General features: G+C 38.3%; 1 protein-coding gene across 2 annotated transcripts; it reads left to right on the top strand.

Annotated features, from left to right (window-relative positions):
- Positions 1-33: 33 nt before the first annotated feature.
- Positions 34-14,718, top strand: RAB22A (RAB22A, member RAS oncogene family). Of its 2 annotated transcripts, XM_080627881.1 has the most exons (8): positions 34-172; positions 904-1,056; positions 1,940-2,019; positions 5,945-6,026; positions 10,235-10,306; positions 10,438-10,544; positions 12,376-12,485; positions 13,725-14,718. In XM_080627881.1, the coding sequence occupies exons 1-8, from the start codon at positions 137-139 to the stop codon at positions 13,820-13,822; spliced, it is 738 nt and encodes a 245-aa protein (XP_080484007.1). In that variant the 5' UTR covers positions 34-136; the 3' UTR covers positions 13,823-14,718. The 2 variants fall into 2 exon arrangements, with proteins under 2 accessions (XP_080484007.1, XP_080484008.1); XM_080627882.1 differs by lacking the exon at positions 904-1,056.
- Positions 14,719-22,577: the final 7,859 nt, after the last annotated feature.

Here is a 22,577-nt window from a genome sequence, read left to right as displayed (position 1 = left end):
GGAGGTTGCCTGATAACTACGGCGTGAGGGAGGCGGGGGGCTGCCCCCGCGGGCCTCGGTACGCGCGGACCGGCAAGGGCTATGATCGCTTGGGGCTGCGTCTTCGGCGCTTGTTAAAGGCACAGTTTGTGTGGCCATGGCTCTGAGGGAGCTGAAAGTTTGCCTTCTAGGGGTAAGTGCTGCGCGGCCGGCTCTCCGCGGGCCGGGGGCGGCGGCAGGGAGGAGGTCTGCTGAGGGGCTGGCTTGGAAAGGTTTCTGCAGTGGTGGAGGGCCTCTGCGTGTAAGCCTGGAGAGGCTCTGAGCGGGAGTTCTCTCCCTGGGTGAAAGGTGGGCCTCGCTCCTGCTGGGGCTGCCGAAGCGCCCCGGCTGTGGGGCCGCGTCCCGCTGAGGAGAGCGGGCGGCCGGAAAGACCTTTCCCTGCACAGGGTAGGCGTTCTCCAGGGATAAATATCGCTCCTTTTTTTCGATCTTTTCCTTTATAAAAGAGGAGAGAGGAAGCAGGGGCACCCACTGTGTGCTTCCCTCTTCCTCTTAAGCTGTTTCAGGCTTGGAATTCACAAAATCTATAAGTTACCTGAAATAAAACTCGAGGGGGAGGGGCATGAACTTTTTTCTTAAACAACGTATGTAGGCTTGAAAGTGCCTCAAGTGTTGCTGGTGGTGGAAGAAGGAGACATTAAATAAACTGAGGTAGGCGTTTAGAAGAAGTTAAGGCTATAAAACTGTGGTGTTGGTTTGGCTTGATCTGAGGGCTTCACTGGAGAGCCTCACGTTGAATAGGTGGAGTTGTGCCACCTGTATCTAAATCCTGAGTTGTACCTACTAGCAGACTTGTTTTCTAAATGGCCACATTGTATTTCAGGGGGAAAAATTGAGTGTTTCTGTTCTCCTTTTGTTACGAAGGCATTTGAAGTAACTACGAGCAACTGTTTGTGTTCACCTGACCTGAGAAACCTTGCCTCATATAAGAAGAGGAGAATAAGTGCCCAGGAAAACTGGTCGTTGAACTCCTGTAGTCAGGAACTGCGTCAGTGTTCCGAGATAATAAGCTTTTCTGTGAGAGGAAAATAGCTTGAAAAGATAAACACAGCCATGCATACTGTACCCACATTACTACAACGTTCAGAACATTCAAGAAAATGCATGAGTAGTGTAAAATTTTATTTTCAATTAAGCAGTTTCTCAGAGATTTTTCTCTTGAAATTTTAATGACTCTTGAAATGTAAAGCAAAACGTTTGTCTTTACTTGTTTTAATTAAATGACCATTTAAATGTCCAGCTGCTATTGAGAACAGTCTTGCTGCTAGTAGTTGAGTTCTTTTACTCCTAAAGGTGCCTTTCAACCATGAAGTCAGTGGTGCAAATACATACATGACCCAAAATTTTCATGTTGTGTTTCCTCTTTTGCCATTTATAGCTCTGTGGAATTCCATTAGATACATGTTTCAGGTGTGTCACAGAAGAAATTTCAAGTCTTTCATTAAGCAGGGTGGTACGGCATTAGTCAGAGGTTGAAATGTGTGTGTCACTCTTATATAACTTAATGTGCTCCACTGACTTGAAAAAATGGAATACCATACTCAATTGCTGTCTATTTTATGAAGTGGTAGATGGTCTTTCCCTATTCTTGTTCAAATGCAATCTGTGCATAGCTTTGGAAAAAACAAAAGTTTGAATAAATGATAATAAGCATGAATGCAGATTTTATAGTTCTTCATAAAAATATCTTAACAATTTTGTTTAGAAAGCTAACTTATCAGAGACCTGTTATTTCTACTAAATTAATATAATGTCTGAAGTATTTCAGAATATAACTTCTCTGAGATTCTCTGCAGGAACATATGATTCATGTACAGTGTACTGCAAGATCTGAGGACAAAAAGAAACATCTGGTTATAGTAACTAATGTCTCTTTCAACTGTTTCTGTTCTTTTTTTAGGATACTGGTGTGGGCAAGTCGAGTATTGTGTGGAGATTTGTAGAAGATAGCTTTGATCCCAACATCAACCCAACAATAGGGTAAAAAACTAAGTAAAAGTGATTTATTTAAGACTAAAAACAAATTGTATAAATATATGTCTGTACCTCCTGAATAGATCACTTGATTCTCCATTGTGGCAGCTAAATGTGATAATAAATATGACTGCAGCCTTCACTAGCTCATGAGCTACCTTAGGCAATGTAGCTAAGTGTATGCAGCACTCCTATAACTCCATTTTCATGTGTGAGATCTGGACCCATTTTGTATCTTAATCTAAGATAGCAAAATTGTGCTAGAGATCCTGGGTTCTGAATAAATGATGCTTCTGTTAAAGGAATAATATGCTTTTCTCATGCATTACTCTTAAGTTTTGAAGTCTATTATATGACTACATGATTTTATTTTTTAAGGGTTTTTTTTTAATTATATAGAAGGACAAGTCTGTTATGAAGGTAGTCAGCATACTAATTCAGGCTGTAGTTCTCTTAATGAATTAGTTGTAATTTTACACATCTATATGCAATACACAAGTGTAAGTAACTGATGAAATTGTTCATGCAATTGGTCTCACAGGTAAGGATGTTTAAAAGTTGAGCCTCAGAATAGCAACATTACTGAGCTCAAATCTTCAAATGCATAGGAGGGCCAAACACCAGGAATTCTTGGAGTGGTTAGATGTTTTTATTTCCTTTGATGTCTTTCTTGCTTTGTCTTATGGACTGCTTTTCTCGGTAGCATTTTCTTACTTTACAGAAGGGCATGACTTCACTTGATGCTGAGAAGTGTGTGTGGGGGATGTCAGTGCAACTTCCTGTCTCAGGTGGTGCACAGGCTATACTACTTTGAGCGAGAAAGATGCTGCTGATAAAAGTCAGCTGTATCTCATCCTGTCCTTCTGAAAAAAAAAAAACCAACCCAAATATGGTTCCACTGATCTTCCTCTCTCTCTCCCTCCCCATTTCCCCTTGTGCCCCCCCCCCTTTTTTTTTTCCTCTTTCTTTTTTGCATGTAAATACTGGTAATGAACTGAAAGGTACTCAGTAGGAAGTATGCTTTTTAAAATAGATTTCCCTGTTAACAAAGGTAGCTTTGGAATGAATTTCATTAAGTCTTGCTGTTTTCCCTCCAAAGTCAGTTTCTTTCAATCTGGTAGTTTTCTGACTGTGTGGTGTGTTGGTTGATTTCTTTTTTCTTTTCTTTTTTTTTTTTTTTTTTTGCCTCCTGCCTCCAGTGTTAGCACCTGTCTGGAGACAGGAACAAAAAGGGATCACAGGCACTTGTCTTCCCAGGGGAATGTCTGTAACAGATACTATGTAGTAACTTAAGGTGCTGTTAGAAGATGCTAGCTATTGTGCTAATGAGGCTAATGTGCAGAAGAGAATTTGTCTTCATGGGTTTAATGACAGCACTGGGATTAGTATACTTTCTTGAAGTGACAGACTATATATCTTCTAGCTGTCTTAACACAATCATTCATTGGCCTGAAGATTTGAGATCTTGGTAGTTTGCTGTAGTAGTATAAATGAACCAAAACTTGTCTAAATGGTAGGGATGCAGTCCCAAAATCTTAAGCAAATTAATTCTGAAACTTTCTAGACCTTGTTTTAGGAGATGGGAAGAACAAACTAAGGGTTAGAGGAGTTTTTATCATCCTAAAACTAAAGCTGAGAACCTTTCTGTGTTTACTCCTGTGGTTTTGAGTTCATGAGATACAATCTTGTTTCCTGTCCCTTTCCCATTCCTCTTAGTATTATTTGAGCAATTGCACTTTATCATGAATGTTCATCATTCAGGTTCAAATACAGGCAGCTGTAGAAATCCCGTCAGAATTCTGCAACTTTTGTCTTCTCAGGATGCTGAGGACACATTCTACTTTGCTTGACCAGCATATATCTGATATATGTCTGACCAGCATGTATCAGGCACTGCAGAATACCTAGTCTTTCATTATAGCATCGAAAGGAATTATGAATGAGTATAAGACTACTTCAGGTGCATCTTGTTCAAGTAGTTATAGTGCTTACTTAACTGATAGGAGCAGCTGGGAAACTTAGTAGGGATAATGCTCGTTTTCTTACTAGAAGTGGTTGAGTATAGCTATAATTTGGAGGGTTTTGTTGACCCAAAAGTGGTTTGTCTTTAAGCTGGTTTTCTTGGGTTTTTTTTGTTGTTGGGTTTTGTTTTTTTTTTTTTGACATCTGTCACAATGAAAGCTTCCATTTGTCAAAGAATTTCAAGAAGCATTCAACCTCTATTGTCAGCTACCATTGGGGATGTTTAGTTGTGATGTGAATTAGAGCAACACAGCTATTCAGTTCAAATTGACTGTACAGGAATGTTTTGGTTTATAGAACCAAGTAAAGTAATTTCAGAGAGAATCTATGATTTAGGGAGTTCTTTCCATGTTGGCTAGAGAATTCAGAATTGGTGCTTAATTTGTAGCAGTCTTAAGGAAGTGGAAGTCTTTTTGTGGCTTGCAACAGATACTCCTATCACTTTATTTCTTGTTACTCTCTGCTAAAATACATGATCTAATTAACTGTATTAATATTGAAATGTATTGCAGTTAGTCTGTTCTTAGTGATGCTGCAACCTTTTATTTGGCCTCTTAAAAGAATAATAACCTTTGGAGATTGAGATACTATTTGACAAACTATCTGAGCTTGAGGAATGGAGAGGAGGTTACCTCTTGGTAGCTGAAAGCATTGTGTAATTGCTCCCTTTGCTTTTTAAAAATGTAGATAGCTCTTCTGTTCTCCTACAGCACAGAAACCTATCCAAAGGCTCCAGTTATAGTAACTACAGAAGTGTCACAAACATCATTAAAATCTGTGCCCTGGTGGTACTTAAGATCCAAGACTGAAGTTCGGAGTCAGGTATTTCGTGTTGTTCATGCTGAGAGACTCCTGCTCTCTGAATCTACAACAAGCTTAGTGTACTGTAGGAAGCTCCAGCACAGGCAACCACCCGCATTCTGTCCAGAATTGATGGTAGAACAAGTTTGGGAACCTTCAGTATTGTCAAATGACAGAAATTAAGCATGCAAAGGGTATTGAGGTTCATAATGTAGGCTCTCACATGCTTAAAATTATCATGGCATCTATAGTTCTTATTCAGCAAGGATTTGAATTCAGTGTGTGACTTCTATAGTAAAAAATGTGCCTACAGATAATAGAGGAAAGAACTCCCTCTTGTAAAAAATTAGGTTTCAGAATTCCTGTTTATGTGGAAAACACAGTGATTCATGTAAAGTAGATGAAGTAAAACACAAGTGCTTTACAATGGTTTTCAATATGTTACTGTAAAACAGCTGGAAGTTGGGTGGGGGTAGCTGGAGCATAGGAATAAGTGAGTGTGGGGGATTGTCTTCTGAAGTGCATAAGCCTCTGCAGGCAGAAGTGTATAAGAACAGGTTTTGGGAGCTGTGCAGAATGCAGAAAACAAGCAACTTGCTCATTATTGATTTCTCTCTCCTTAACACACCTAGTATAGTGATATGAATCTCTTTAATCTTATTCCCAAGTATGGACTTGCCAGCGTTTATCTGAATGTTAGAACAGAGATAGAAAAAGCTGATACAAAAGGAAAGGATTGATCTCTTTCCCTCTGGAAGTTTCTGGTACATGCTTAAGTGATTTGCTGTGGCGATTCCTCCATTTAGGAAGAGTGCTGTTAAAAAGGCTGACCTTCCTGATTTTTTTTGGCTATACATCCTTCAATTTTATCAAAAGCTTATGAACAGTAAAAGCTTAAAATTTGCATTTGTGTTCCTTCTGTTTTCTTAGTCGAATTTCATCCTCTGAGGCCCTTTGCCTCATTAATTTCAGCCTTTATGTATGAAAATCTGTATCAGTTTTGTGTGTATGTGTGTGAGAAGCGCTTTTATTGAGATGCAGACCTTGGTGGTGATGTTCTAAGACCATGATTATATTCTGAAAAGCATAAGCTGTAATTTTTTTCCAGAGCCTCATTTATGACCAAGACTGTACAGTATCAAAATGAGCTGCATAAATTCCTAATTTGGGATACAGCTGGACAGGAGCGGGTGAGTAGAATCAATATCTGTGCTGATAGTTCTGGCTAGAGATTGGGTCTCTTTTCAGCCCTGCCCTTGAAAGTTTTATGAACATGTCCTAGAATGTTTGTTTCTAGGCAGGTTTCTGCCTGTAAATATGTTTTTATTTTTCATTTTTGGTATGGTTAAAGGAGAGAGTTAAGGGTGATTACGTACGAGGAGCATATAAAAACAAAAGTTTGGATTTAGATTCACTAAGAGTGCCATTTCAAAAGAAAACAGAGTGGAGAGGGAGCCAGCAGCTGTCTCGAGCACCTTTTATAGTTGAGTTTTAAACATTCAGCTGGAGTTACTTTGCAGCCAGTGCATCTGGCAGCATGAGAATCAAAGTGAAATGAATAATTGTGTTTCATAGTATGAGTAAGGCCCCACTTCTGGGAAAATCTACAACTGCTAACATTGTTAGCTTCAGTGTTTGGGTTATTAATGTAAGGTATGGGCTTAGGCTTTAAAAAGCAACGTTTCAAGCAGTGTTATAGGTAATAACTGATCTTCTGTTATTTTATAAAGTTTTCTCTCAAATCTGATAGTGTTAGAAGCTACGTCAAGAAATCTGTTTCGATGTTTTGATCCCTGTAGCATGTGTAGTTCTGAGGGGAGGCAACAAAAGCTTTCAAGAAAATGACTAGTCAAATGAAATCAATTCATTAATTTGCATGATTTTCACTTAGAATTTAAAAGGAAGACTTTGCTAGTGAACTTGCTTGTTTATGGATTCCTAATAACAGTGGTAGAAATCATAGTAGCTGTATTAAGAATGCTGTCTTGCAGATTCTTGACTGGTAACTATTGGCAATTATCAGTCACTCATGATGAGTTTATTTACGATGAGAGTGAACTGTAACGAAGATAGATACCAGAGCTGTCCCCCATAAGAGTCAGTTTGATTAGGTTGGGTTATTATTTCAGGATAATAACTGGAAAATGCAGCTGTACTGTTTTTCAGGATTGGCTCTAGAAAGTAACTGAAGTATATTTGTATTGCATTTCAGTGTCCTAGATTTTGAAAGACAGTTTATTTCCATCCAGCAGTACTATATAAAGCAAATTTATGTTGCCAGGGATATGTCCAATAGTATCCATGTTACTAGAAATACCCAAGTCCTTCCATTACCAGCACTCACTCAGCATTTCTGTGAATAGTTTGTCTTAAGTGAACATCCTAGCCCATTTGGAAGTGTTAATGCTGGCATGTGAGTCTACTGAGAGATAGAATATGACTTCTGAAAGTCTAGGAGGGCCACGAGGATGATCAGGGGACTGGAGCACCTCCTGTATGAAGATAGGCTGAGAAAGTTGGGGCTGTTCAGTCTGGAGAAGGGAAGGCTGCGTGGAGACCTCAGAGCAGCCTTCCGGTATCTGAAGTGGGACTACAAGGATGCGGGGGAGGGACTGTTCATCAGGGACTGTAGTGACAGGATGAGGGGTAACAGGTTAAAACTTAAACAGGGAAAGTTTAGATTGGGTATAAGGAAGAAATTCTTTACTGTTAGGGTGGTGAGGCACTGGAATGGGTTGCCCAGGGAGGTTGTGAATGCTCCATCCCTGGCAGTGTTCAAGGCCAGACTGGACATTGCCTTGGGTGACATGGTTTAGTGTGGGGTGTCCCTGCCCATGGCAGGGGGGTTGGAACTAGATGATCTTAAGGTCCTTTCCAACCCTAACTATTCTATGATTCTATGCCTGCCACAACTTGGCAAGAAACTTCCAATGCACATTAGCATTCCATCCTGTTCACTTTAGCTGTTTGCAAGCTATGGGAGAACACTGTAATTTGGATTCAGCACACTATAATCAGAGTTAAGCATCTCTGCACATGACCATCATGTTCGTTGTATTTTGTTTTAGAGTTTGAATGATACCTCTTTAATTTCCTTCCATACAATTTGTGTGGCATCTTTCTTGAAATAAAACTAGGAAAGGTGCCTTACCTGGTCTCTGACCTGTGAGCTGTGATATCTGTGAAGCTTATGTTCCACACCTGAGAAAAGTCACTGTGAGGCCACAATATAGCCAAGGAAACAAGTGAAATGGGAGCAAGAATATTTACTTAGAAATGGTGTCAGTATCTTCATAGATGTATCTTTCTTCAAAACAGAGCAGCACTGTCACTTCCTGTTAGTTACAAATGGTCTGTATACGTGCCTTGCCCTGAAATCTATAGCAGAGTTACATCTGACAATGAGCTATGGAAGGGATTTCCTCCGTGATATCTGGAATACCGTAAATGTCCACACCATTCCTGGAACTAAAATGTCTCTGCTGAGTGATGACACTTAAAGCACAGAATTTATAGTACTGGCTTCTTGAGGAGCATTTGCTGTTTTCCACTTCAAAAGCCCAGGAGTGAATAGTTCTATGCTGCACTGGGCAATCCCATGTTCTAAATGACTTCAGGAAAGGGCAGGCCTGCTTCACTCCAGAGGTGGAAATGTGCACTAACTCACTTCACACAGCTCATTGCCCAGCTTTATTTCTTCTCTCATTTCTTCTACACAGTGTATAGTTGATAGGTGATTACTTGTAGCAGATTACTTACAGCAGTCAGGATTTTTGCTTTCTTACCTAATGATTTTGAGTTTCTCTGGACAATTATGTCTTAATAATTCTGTCAAAAACACAAATTGGAGGCTGGAGGGTAAGCTGAAGTGTTTGGAAAAATAGCAAAAGGAAAATTCAGTGTTTCTGGTGACATCTGTTTTGTTAATGTATTTTATCTGCCGGCTGCCCTTAGGTGGAAAAAAGTATCTAAGTTTTAGCAGTCAGGAAATGAGAGTAATACAAAATCAGCAAGTGAAAGTTGGTTTATTCCCAATGTAAATAGTCAAATAATCAAAAAGCCAGGTTGCAACCAGTCCAAGTGGTGGTTTACCAAATATGCTTCCCTTTACATTTTAGTACTCGGGAGGAAAAGAGGGATTATGTCCCCACAAGATCTGAATCCCTGCCTATGTCTCCCTTTCCCACTATTAAATATTTTTATATTCTGAACTTTGTGTTCGAAATCCTATTTTCAAAACAGAATTTGAGAGCCAAATGTAAATGCTCTGGAATTCTGCTTTATAGCAAGATTTTTATGATTTATAGTATTGCTCTCAGTTGAACTGTACTAAGCAAAAGGAAATTGGTATTTTATTAGAACTGAATAAGCTTTTATGAAAAACTGTATTCTAGTCATGATTCTTACCCTGAGTAACAAGATGCACAAAAGCACTAAATCACATATGCTTACACAAAGGGGGTACGTGCAATTTACTCTGTGCTTTGACTGAGAGTTTTGATTGCTAGATTAGTTGTCTGTTTCTTTTTAAATTGGCAGAATATCAGACTGTTTTTAAGAATGCTTGAGTTTTGATGCAGCTTAATCATATGCTTTATCACTTTTTTCAGTCCTGGATTGATAGCGCTGCCCATGCGAAGTCACAGGCTTGGTTTATATCCTGCAAATGCACTACCAGACAAATATACCTGCTGTAGATCTAATTTTGAATATTACAATAGAATTACAGTAGCCTTTTGCTATCTAGCATGTTCCTTAAAGCTCTGCTTGCAACAGGTCACAGAGCTGTGGGCTTTTGCAGTTTTCAGTTTTAAACCAGGGGGAGACGGACAAAAAAGAAAAAGCCCTGAAACTGTAAATTAGATTACAAGGAAGGAAACCAACATTTCTAACATTGAGGAGTGCCATGACTGATCCGTGGGGCTAGAGGCTGACACCAGCTTCTGAACGTTTCAGAGCAGCAGTAATATATGCTAGATTTCTTGAAATTGCTTTTGGCCGAAAGCATGAATGTCTTGGAGGAACAAGCTAGTTCAATTTTGACTGTTTTCCCCTTGTTTGGTATTTAAAGTTGAGCATATATCCTGTCTGTGCCTATAATCTACAATCTTTTAAATGAGAGATTCTAATCTAATCAAAGTAAGGTCAAGTTTGGCTTCCTGCTTTTTCTCAGTAAGTGTGCTGCTGATCCCTAAGCCATTTATTGATTGGCCTTTGTAAAAGAGTACTTGAGTGGAAGTTATGTATATTGTTGCACAGCATCTCTGTAATTGTAAAGAAAAGTTTTCCGCTAATGTGGAGTTTAAAGCTAGTTTTCACTTCCTCATAATATAATACTAATGAGGTCATGGAGGTCAGTAGAAGATAAGATTCATAATGTCTGGTGTCTTTCTTCCAGTTCCGTGCTTTAGCCCCAATGTATTACAGAGGGTCAGCAGCAGCCATTATAGTGTATGACATCACAAAGGAGGTAAGAACTGTGATATTTTCCCAGCATTACTATTTTGTGTGGGGTGTGAGGGTGTCATGGGCCAGTTCTGACTCTTTAATTTCTTCTTTCTCTTTATTTTCTTTTTTCTTTTTTTTTTTTCCACACATCAGGAAACTTTCTCAACATTAAAGAACTGGGTTAAAGAGCTTCGACAGCATGGACCTCCGAACATTGTTGTAGCTATTGCAGGAAATAAGTGTGATCTTAATGATGTAAGGTAAATAACTTGGTAACTTGGAGATTTTTGCTTAAGCTCGTAGTGCTAAATATTTTAACATTTCAGATCAGGTGAAAGGTATAGAGCAATCTAAGCTGGTTTGCAGTAGCATTGTAGTTTCACAAGTGGTCTGAGCTGTTTCTGCTGGCAGAAGACTTGGTTAGTCTGGCCTTGCACAGTCTTGCCCGCTTCCTCCCCATGTTGGTGTGAGTATGTGTGTGATGGGGTAGTAAATCAGGCTATAAAATAGATCCAGATTAAAACTAACCATTTTAAAAAAGGAAAACTCATCCAAGTATATTTATGTTTCTCACACCATGAACGCTTGCTGGCCTGACAGAGGTGGGGTAGCAGGGTTAGGAATGAGCAGTTTACAGTGAGACAGGATTACCTTTTCTAGAGGCAGTGCCAAGTTACACAAGTCTAAACTCCCTGTGAAACTACTGTGTGATGCAAGCTGTTTATCTCACTTTATAAGAAGTACCCCTGTCAGTCTGTAGCACCTCATTTTGTTAGAAAAACATCAAGCCTGTTGGAAAGCATTGTGTAGGCTTTTCTAACTTGCTTGTTCAGGTGCCTTCCTTCCCTGCTTAAATACTGGGGGTGGAATTGGCTCGTAGCTAAAATAGTTGCAGGGAGCGGGAAAAGTTCTTGAGAAACTTTATGAACAGCCAGACTTTCAAGAAGGCATGTACTAAAAACAAAAGAAGCCCTTTTTTATTGATGTCCTAGTTGAATAAGCCAAAATTCAGAAAGAAGGTGTGTGCAAACTTCTTGGGTTTAGATTTTATTGGAAAAGGTACCACAGCTCTTGTCTCAAAGGAGACAGATGGTTATGTGTTTAAAGAATCACTGCAAAGTTAGTTTTTAGTATCATTTTACAAATTGTTAATATTAGGAGTTGTCTAGTGAGCTCTAATAACTTCTGTTAGAAGTAGCATGTCTCTTGAAAGAATTGATGACATAAATTTAATTAGAAGGCAAATACAAAGCATGTAGGTAGTATTTGTCTCAAATGTTTATTTCTTGGTGCTTAGTTGACATAAATTACGCTAACATTGTTATTCAAGCTGACAGACAAGATTCCTTGTACTTCAGTCAGAGGCAGTATTTGAGTCAATGATCTAAAGTCTGTGCTTTTGATACCCTATAGTTCCTTGTTACTGAAAGCAGCCTATGTTTTCTAGAAATTGTATGCAAGGTGATACAACATACAGTCCAATCCTCTCTCTACATACCGGGCTTTGTTTTTCATGTTACTTAAGGAAATGTTACCAACTTGCCTACCTTAAGGATGTAGAGTAACTTTTTCACTTCTTGACTCTGTGCTCAGTATAAATATGTTCCTGTTTATAGCTACCATTTTCATGCCTCATGTAAATGCTGTACGAATGATCTGTGCAGTGTTGAGAGATACTTATTTTTTGTAAACAGCTGTAGGAAATCCACTGGATTAGTGGAATTAATGCTTTAGTATCTTTTCAGTACATCTAAAACTGTGTGTGTCAAGATTAAAGCACCCTGTAATGACTGCTTGCAGACCTACACTTAAAGCACTCAAGAAACAAACTCCACTGTAATGCTGTCAGATGGATTAAGGCATTGTTTAGTTTATGATTGTGCTTCAGTGATGCTCATACCTCAAGGCAGGGAGACAGCATAGAGTAAAGGATGAGCATTAACTTCAGGATGAGGGAGGGCTGTGATGCCAAACAGGTAAAATACAAAATAGACATTAGTGAGGCAGTTGAAAGCTTAATCTGTCCCTTAAGATTTTTGACTAATGGTGGGTTTTTGCATTCACAGTTTTTTCTTTGCTTTGTTTTTGCAGAGAAGTCATGGAAAAAGATGCTAAAGACTATGCAGATTCCATTCATGCAATATTTGTAGAGACAAGTGCGAAAAATGCAATTAACATTAACGAACTCTTTATAGAAATCAGTAAGTATTGAAACAGTTAATATGCTTTCTTCTGAAAAAGTTCAAGTAGAAATTCGATTAATTCTTGTGGTATTCAGGTGAGAGTATACTGGCTTGAATTTGTGACAGTTGAGCATGAATACAAACTGTGAAATAAGTTGTATAAATTTTTGGCCATCTAATGACCTCTGAATAGTCCTTTTAGAGCTTTTAAGCCTACTGTGATGTTGCTGGATAAATAGCAGGGCACTCATGTCAAGTCAGCGTCATCTTATTATATCTGTTATTGAATGCTTCAATTAGTACTTCCAGGGTTATGGAAGAGAAAGGAAATGGTGTGGAGATGATCCAGACTTTATACAGCTGACAAAAGGAATGAAGTTCTCACTCTTAGTGTTTGTACTTAGTCTAAAATGGTGCATTTTCAAAAATAGAAGAATTCATGAAAGCTAGATTACTGCATGGGAAATAGCAACTATTGTGTGTAGATTTTCCACATGTGTTTCTGTGATACCTGGAGGTTTTTAAACTTAAATTGCAAACCTCTTCTGATTCCTTCATGGAGTGAACGACAATAAGTTTTCTTATGTGAGTACAAAGCAGACAGTATTCCAATCTTAATTCTATTCAAGATTATTTGCAGGATGTTTCAGGCAGTAGCACGAATGTATAAAAATAGTTCTTTTAAGCAGTTGAATATATTGAAGCTGACGTAAAAAGTATGTGCTGTAGAGTAGCTTTCTGATTTACTGACTTAATAGCTGCTCTCTAAAATTGATCTTGAATAAATTATGGAAAAAGTATCATAAATCCTCCTCAGAAAAGAATACTTAACCAGGAGTAGTCGATTTTAAAGACTGATTAGATGACTAAAGCAGCTGCTTTTACAAGCACTTCTGTGCTAAACCCAATGCAGGTGATGTACTGTGGAAATACAGGTCAAGATGGTAGCTCTTAATGAAGATATTCCAGATGGTATTGCATCCTGCAAAGTGTATTCTCTGGGTAATTTTACAGCTTAGCTCTCAAAGTCTGGCTTAGCCTGAAGTGTAAACACTGCAAAATTAGCTTAAGACTGCCTTTGCTCTTCTGTGGAACCATACCTCTTGCAGATGTAATATAGACTATTAACGGCCATCCTCCTTTTATGCAGGAATGTTGTCACTAATGATGTATGACTAATCTAAAACATACACTGAATGCTTAGAATTAGTTTCAAGTATAATGTTTGCTGTAATTTTTTTTTCTGCCTCCTTGTAGGTCGCAGAATTCCATCAACTGACACCAACCCCCCGTCTAGTGGTAAGGGCTTCAAACTTAGAAGACAGCCATCGGTGACAAAGCGCAGCTGCTGTTGACTGATCCCTTAAAAATCAAACTTGTCTATACAGTAGGTGGTCTTGGAAGTTAATAGTTCACGTTGGGTTTATATTATCAGTCTTAGATCTTTATCTGCTGGTGTTAGTACACACAAGGTCCCACAAAAATGGACCAGTTCATTTGACATCTGTACACTTGCAGAAGAGACTGCAATCGTAATGTCAGCCTGTTTACGTAAAAAAAGTGTAGTATCTCTTGCATTCAAAGGGAATCCATCATCACTTTTTTGGCCTTGCTTGACGGGAAGGTGACTATATGGATGGTGATACTGAAATGTTTAATAGTTTTGTAATCAAGATTTTAGGATGGTTTTGTGTTTTCGTAAAAAGGGAAATGAGCACTTTTGTGGGACTTAAGGGTGGGAAGAGTCTGGAAGTTAGAAGTCACTTCTTTTTCTTCAGTGAGCCTTATTTTAGCTAAGTAGCTAAATTGTAGCTAATCCAAAGTATGATGGGACAGTTGATGAGAGGTGGCTACAGAATAAGCAACTGAAGACAAACAATAGGCAAATCAGTCCATCCAGTCCCCAAATCCCATTTGCACTTTTTATTTAAAGATGATACGCGTCAAGGGTGGGGACACAAGCAACAGCTCTTAAACCACAGACAATCTTTCTTTCATGCTGACTTTAATCACTTTAAGGCAAACTGATGTTTTTGTAGGCTTCTTTTTGTTCCTACAAGATTTTTAATTGCAAGATGTTGGTTGAAGAAAACCTAGTTGTAGTTCTGACTAAATTAAGTGGTTACTAACTAAAGCCAGGTGCTGTAAACAGATGCTGTCAGTGGTTCAGGTAAGACCTAAAAGTTCTTGGGGAAAGCTTTTAATTGCTTGGCATGTGTAAAATGTTCATATTATATTTATGAGACCAGTGTCTAAAGTATTATAAATTATGTAAGAAAAAAAAGAGGAAAAAAAACCCCAATCTTATACACTCCTTCCATTCCATACATATAGATAAACTCCCAGGGTATCTCCATCAGGTGGTTTTTCCTGCATTTTAGGTATTGCCACTGCAACTTCATCTAGAGGCAGACTGAAATTCTTTCTCTTTCAATCACATTTAAAAGGGCTGATAGGGAATGCTGTTGGTGTAGCATGAGGACTGTCTGTTGAAGAAGTTTCTGTCTGTGGAGCACCCAGTCTTTCATGTTTTGGGCACAAAATACAAATCGGAAGTAACCTTAATACATGTGGTAATGTAGATCATTACCTCTTGGTTCCTGGGCTTTTTCATCTGTAAGAGTTTTTAGCAGATCAGTGTTTAGTTTATTCCCTATTGGTATTAGTTTCAATTAAACTGTAGGTTGACTATACCCCTTTGTACTATTTTATTTATTTTTACTTTTTGTTTCCTACCAGAACTAGTGAGAAACTTCATACTCTTGAAGAAAAAGAGCTTAATAGACTTGAGTATATACTAAAATGCATTGTTTAGTATCAAAATGAGGTCATGTTGATGATGCTTATTCTTTGTTTGTAATCTGTTATTCTATCATCTCAAGTATTTTCTCTGAAGGAAATACAGAAAAGTTGGTAAGAAATAAAAGGACTTGTACTTCAGATTAGTTTGTATTAGTGAGAATTACTGTTTTGCTCTGGAATAGATCTACAGGTGAACTATTACAGTGAGATTTTGAATGGGTCAATATGTTTTAATGAAACTTGGTGACTACATTTATCATGCCTTCCACCTACCTGGCGATGTCATTGTGCCTTTTTGCCACAGTTGTACAGGCTATGTGCTTATAAAGAGCCCAAGAAGTAGATCTTCATCAAATGAAGGCTGTTTGAAGTTTCTTTTAAACATTGGTCCTTAACAAAGCGTCTCATAGTAGAGATAGGTTTGTGTTTGGTGTTTAGACTGATGTATATTTTTATTCTGTCACTCAAAGCAAGTAAATTATTAACAGAGAACTTCAATACTCCTACAGAATGCTTGATGGAAATAAAGAACAAAGTAAACTTGCCTTTGGGCATATTTTTAATTATAAAAAGGCAGGTTAGTAATTGAATGCAGCATTTTCACAGTGGCAGTCACAGAAATCCCTGATTTCTTTGCAATGTCTAAATTCTTAGTCAAAGATTAAATCCTGGCAAATTTCTTAAAAATAAATTGTGTGGTTATCTAATTCAGCAAGGTTTTAAAAACATTTTGTGTTCACAGTGCTGCAGAAATCTGTTTTATATCAAGATACCAAGTGCTTTGGTATCTTAACTGCAGTACCGAAATTTCTGCTTTTATTCAAGTTGGTTAGTAATAAATCTGGAAATTCTTGACCTTGGAAGGATGGTAGCAGTAGAAGCGAAGTCTCAGTTATTGGGAATATCTTTCTTGTAGATTGGTAGTAAAAGGAATTTCAGATTTTATAAATTATTATTGCCTGTTAGCATGTGGTAGAAATGGATTTTATTCTGTTTTTCAGCGAGATAACAAAAATGGCTTAACAGTATCCATCCAAGATTTATTAACTTGAAAGCAAAATATTGGACACTAGGCAAGACTGAGAGCTAGGCTAGTACTGAGGTTATTGTAGTTTTCCAGCCAAAGGAGAGATCCATATATCTTAGCAAATCCTTATCAACTGCTTTCTGATCTATACTATTTGCTATACACCAAAATTAGACTTTAAAAAACAAAGAAAACAAAAAACCACCTCAAAACAACAATCTCCCTCTTCTCAAAAGTAGCTAAGTCTTACTGCCTCCCTACTCCTTTTGTCTTGTTACCAGTCTGAGTGGAATGCCAGCATACTTCATACCCTTTTTGCAGTTCTGATCTTGAATTACTGCAGTTAATGAAAACACAGAAATAGCCAGTGTTTCAGATTGTCCAAACTACAAACACAGAAGTGAGGCTGCTGTTTAACACATGCCTATTTCAAATGACAGACTGTTGATGTAAGTTCTCTTGAGCCAAGATAACTGTTTATTGATCAGTTGGCCCTAGCTGAAGGCTGGAATGCAATCTTCCCTGGATGAGATGCACATGTTCATTGTTTCATTTCTGTTGGAGAAAAATGGTTACTTCTGTATTAATAATTTGTTAGGCCATCTGCTTTCATCTGGCACTAGGCATGCTGAAATTGATGGTATTTTGTCCTAACATAACTTCTCTATTTGGAGGTACATTAGCCTTTGAGTGTTTGGAGTGATGATTATTAACCATTCCAGCTAAATTTTTAATAACTTCTTTTTTTTTTTTTTTTTTTCTGTTAAGAACTTATTGAAAAAGCTCAGGACTGGTGTTTTCTTCCACTATGCCTTTCTGTTTAATGGAGCTTGTCATAGAGACTAGACTTTCAGATACTCTTAAAGGGAATTAATTGCTGCAAAACAAGTTTGGAAGGGTGAGGTATCATGTATGTAAAAATGTTGTGCAGTGCATGTCGTGTCATTGATACAGAGCATTTTTTAACTGACAAGGTATGACTGTTTCCGCTTCTAAACACACAAATTCCTTCCTATGAAAGTTATAGATTTGTACAAAAATACCATTTGATAAATATTTAGTTCTTAAGCTTTGGAGCAACTTAAATATGCTCCCCAAGTTTTGGAGGGTGTTTTCGTCCAGCCCTCTAAATTACAAGTGTCTGAGCTGACTTGCCGGGCTCCTAATCTGTGCTGTTGGTAGTTTTGTAGTGTATTTTATATACATGCTGAGAACTGGTATTCTAAAATGCTTAAGTAGCTGAAATCTGGAAGCTTACATTTAGTAACAGAAGCATCTATTGGTCAAACTACTGAAAATTGTTATAGGTGCTTTGAGAAGTTCTAAAACAATTCTAACAACTTTAGCTGTTGCCAAGAAGGTAGAGAATTTGTTACTAGATCCATGTTGAAACAGAACAAATCATTGCACTTCAAATCCCTTACTGATATCAGTGAGGCCTTGCCTTTAAGTGCTACAGGATCAGACAGCTAATAGTTTAGAGGGGTGTTTTATGCAGACCTGGGTCTTTAATATGTTGGTGCACATAATATCAGTTTAATGCTACCAGCTTGCTCAAGAAAGATGATGTACATACTTGAGAGTGAAAGGAAAGGAGGCAATGCCTACTTACTGATTTGAAAGTCGTATCCTTTAACCTGGTTGAGAGGTATCTACATTTGTGGTTAAAGCATCATTTTAATTATCAAAAAATAATTCAGGCTGAATATCTTGAGTGGTTTAAAAGTTGGCCTCAGTAAGATTTTTCTTACAATGTTAATCCTGAATTATTCCTTAACGTTAGTGTTAAGTTCCAGCATAACATATTGAGTGTTAGTTGGAAAAGGAAGCCTTAGCAGTGATGTCTGAATGACTTGCGAAACAGTCTTTAGTGTTTATTGAGGATGGTGTAGTCTATTTATGGTATGCTATGTCAGCAATCTGCAAAGACTGTCTTGGGAATTGGTGAATTACAGGACAGAAGCTGTCCGAGCTGTGTAGCTATTCACCCTGTAGTGAGCTTCACTTATAAGGAGCAATAGCTACCTAGAAGTAGAAAAAAATCATCTTGAATGTGAGGAGAATCTGAATAATTCACTGACTTAAACTTCTACACTGCCTGTTCATTTTCTAAAAAGCTTCATGTATCTCTAACACTTTAAACCTCTAAAACAGAGGCTCTTCATGTTTGAGAGAAGGACAAACTTCACATTTTTAGCAGGAAGTCATTTTAAAGTGACATGAGACTTTGTAGCCACAAGTCAGTTACTTGAAGCAGGAGAATTGTGTGCTTGGAATTAAGCATCTTGAAAATCCTCACAAAATTCTCTGAAGAAAACTAGTGCCAAAACACATTTCCCTAAGATTACTAGGCCTTCTGACAACAATGTTTGTTTCTGAAAAAATCCTTTCTGTTATTTTGGAGGTCTCAAAAGCTTGAATGCAAACCCTTTCCTGGTCAGCTAGAATCCAAAATGCATGACTTGAAAAAATCAAGTAAGCATTACCAGACTTTATCCATGAAGTGTCACAGATAACAAATCTGTCAAGGGATATAAGACTAATCTGAAATGCAAAAGTACTGATGGGCTTAGTCTCTGGCATGCCAAAATGATCCTAGGGCAGCTTTTTCCTCCTTCCCATTTCCTCCCCATCCCTCTCAAGTCTGAATTTTGAACATGCTGTTGTGAGAGTGTACATGCTATAAACAGCTACTTAGAAATACTTAGAGAAGTTCTAGTGGCTTAGAGTTATTTGGTGCTTCCTATTTTACGTGGAAAAATCAAGGCAGTAGGATGCATCAAGAGGAGCGTGACCAGCAGGTCAAAGGAGGTGATCCTGCCCCTCTACTCTGCTCTCGTGAGACCTCACTTGGAGTATTGTGTGCAGTTCTGGTGTCCTCAACATAAAAAGGACATGGAACTGTTGGAACAAGTCCAGAGGAGGGCCATAAGGATGATCAGGGGAGTGGAGCACCTCACGTGTGAAGATAGGCTGAGAAAGTTGGGGCTGTTCAGCCTGGAGAAGTCTGCGTGGAGACCTCATAGCAGCCTTCCAGTATCTGAAGGGGGCCGACAAGGATGCTGGGGATGGACTCTTCATCAGGGACTGTAGTGACAGGACAAGGGGTAACAGGTTAAAACTTAAACAGGGGAAGTTTAGATTGGGTATAAGGAAGAAATTCTTTGCTGTAAGGGTGGTGAGGCACTGGAATGGGTTGCCCAGGGAGGTTGTGAATGCTTCATCCTTGGCGGTGTTCAAGGCCAGACTGGACATTGCCTTGGGTGACATGGTTTAGTGTGGGGTGTCCCTGCCCATGGCAGGGGGGTTGGAACTAGATGATCTTAAGGCCCTTTCCAACCCTAACTATTCTATGATTTGTTCCCTCCAAAACTGGGACAGTGTTCGCTGAAACTGTTCTCATCTAGAATAAAGGTTTCTTAGAAGAAAAATTCTGCTGTTCCCATTACCTCCTCCTGCAAGTTGGGGTTCTGCAATTTTTACTGAAACACTAACAGTGAGTTTTATTCAAGGAGCTAGTTACCTTTGTAAAGGTATTCTTCCTTTAAGAAGGTTGAGTTTTTCTTTGCTTAATTTCTGTTAATGTTTTCACATACGTGTTATTGAACAAACCAACTGCTACTTCTTTTTCAAATGTTGAAAGTTACAGACCACTTTCTGTCATGCTCTTCATCTGTGTGAGTGTGATACTCCATCCAGTTGTTGCACTTGGATATGCTGTAACTCTTGACACCTAGATGGATTTCACTGCTACTATCTTGTCTCACTTTTACTCATGTTACAGTATGTATTTCTTATTAAATCCATTATGTTTTCTTGACAGCTTGTTCTTTGTTTCCTTGTGGGATTTAGCCAAGAATAGGTGGGGAATGTCATTTTCCCCTCAAAGGTTCTAGAAGTATCTGTCACAGTGCCAAATGTTTGTGAACAAAATGGTAATTCATTAGTACAGCGTTATGAAACTGTTATGAAAACGTAACAGCTGAGACATGTACCATACTGTATTATACCACGTAACAAAGGCTTTAAAAGCACATTCACTTGGGGGAGCAAGTTATTATAAGGCTCTAGTGACATGCCAAACTCTTCTGTATTTTAACTTCCTTTTTTATATACTTCCTATTTCTGAATATTGTGTATCCAACATTGAAATTGTGACAGTGAATTAAGACACAAATGTATTGCGTTTCTGCAGCAGAAGTTGGAATTGGATGATCTTAAGGTCCTTTCGAACCCTAACCATTATATGATTCTGTGATTTCTGGCAATCTTTCCCCTTGTGCTCCCCACACCCAGTACAGTGAAGAAATAAAGAAATTCTGTAGGCTTCTTCAAAATGAGAAACTTTTGCATTTGCATTTGTGCATTCAGGGCACAAAAATAACCTGATATGCATATAGCTCTTACAATGTAATAAATGTTTGCCTGTAAAATTAAGCTTGAAGGTTAACCTTTTTATCAGCAATTCTTGTCCCTCATAAGAATGTTCTGCCTTTTCATTAAAGGATTGGCTTAACCTGTTACAAAGGTTGAAAGGTCTGTGCCTTCTTATTATAGTATCTGTCATAAAACAAACTTGAGCCGCTTGAAGTTACAGAGCATTTGCAGCACTGTAAACTGCACAAATTTACAACCATCGCTTCACTGCATGAAATGTACTCAGATTACTAGTGATGAAATATTGTAGTGATGAATTCCCAAGCTTATGAATGTTTTGAGACATTTTTTAGTCTTCTCTTGGGCTGGTCCTGAGAGTGTGTACAGGTTTGTCTGTATTGTTGGTTTGTAGATGCTAATGAGGAAAACCAGGCTTTTGTTTTCTCCTTTTTGTTTTGAATTGTTACATTCCCACGTAGTGCATAGAATGCAAATAAGGAAGTGTTGATTTGGCATAATGTAAAAAGCCTTTTCAGCCTAAGCATTCATAATAAACTTTTATAGTGTAATAACATGCTAAATCACTACAAGTCTGATGTATTGTGCAAAAAAAAGGTGTAAACATTTTATTAATAAAAGGCTTTGTTTATAAATGTGCTGGCTTTGCTTATAAATGCTTCCAAAATCCTCAACATTTCAATAGCAATGGAAATATGGAGAGGAATGTAAGCAATACCATGGCAGAAGTAAATTTAAGTAGTAGTTTGAATAGTTTTTTTCCAAGAGTGGTGACTGCTGGTCATTCAGAAACTGAGGCTTTTCCCTGCTTTATGTATACACAGACAAAGGCAGAAGACAAACTTGTACAAAGAAGGGATGGGGGAAAACAGCAGGGAGAATGCAGCTTTTGTGTAATGCGTCCTTTCTTTGCAGCATGATGTATGAGAAACTGCAGGCCACACACAGCTTTGTCAACCAGAGCAAGGTCTGACAAATTCTGCTAGGGTCAAGTTATTTAATATGTTGCTTTTACCTTGGACTGCATGAAACATAAAATTTGTGACTGCTTAGGCCAGGTTTCTGTCAATCAAAACTGCAGAGTGGTTTTAATATCTGCATAGTGGTTTTGGAGCCTGTCATGCTGGGAAGGGATCCTTTATTTGTTAATACAGCCAGCTGGTTGGTGACTTGCTTTTTGTTTTTTAAAGCACTGCTTTGGTGGTTATGTAGGGCACAAAACTATGGAGCTGGGTGCAGTCTCACTTGTCTTCTGTGAGGCTGAAAAGGTGTAGTTTTCTTGTTTTGGGGTATGATGCAAGTTTAACATGTTCAGTTAATAGCAGCTTTTAAAAGCATAAATAAACAAAGTCCTGTTCCTGGTACTGCTGTTTTACCTGAAAACATTGGCTACAAGCATCTGCTGAGCCACTGGCTGGAGCTCATATGCAGGAAACATCCTGTCATTCTTTTAGGAGACCTGGAGTACCTTAGAATTACTGCTCAGTACCTGCTGGTTTTAAGTTATCCTTAAATGTGTGTAAATGGCTTTTGAAGAGCATCAAATATATTTGTATAAGGGGGTAAGAATATGAATCAGAGTATAAGAAAGGTAAACACAAGGAATGTGCTAGAATAGAGAGAAAAACATTTACGTGTGTTTGCATAGGTAATCTAGATAACCAAATGTAAACCACCTAATTTGCACACAAACAACGCGAATGTTTTCTTTGGATAAAGTCTTTCATCGCTTTTCAGGTAAAAGTTTTGCAGCAGATTAAACTTAGTACTGAAACAATTTTAAAGCTTTCACATGTTCTTCAGAGTTGCCCTGTAGCATTCATCTCTCTTTTCTTCTGTTAATCAAACCCTGACTTGGGCAACAAGTTGTCCTCTGGTCTTGTTAA

This window comes from Psittacula echo (genome assembly GCF_963264785.1).
Source record: "Psittacula echo genome assembly, chromosome: 12".
Classification (NCBI taxonomy): domain Eukaryota; kingdom Metazoa; phylum Chordata; class Aves; order Psittaciformes; family Psittacidae; genus Psittacula; species Psittacula echo.
This window is presented reverse-complemented; position numbering and strand designations above follow the sequence as displayed.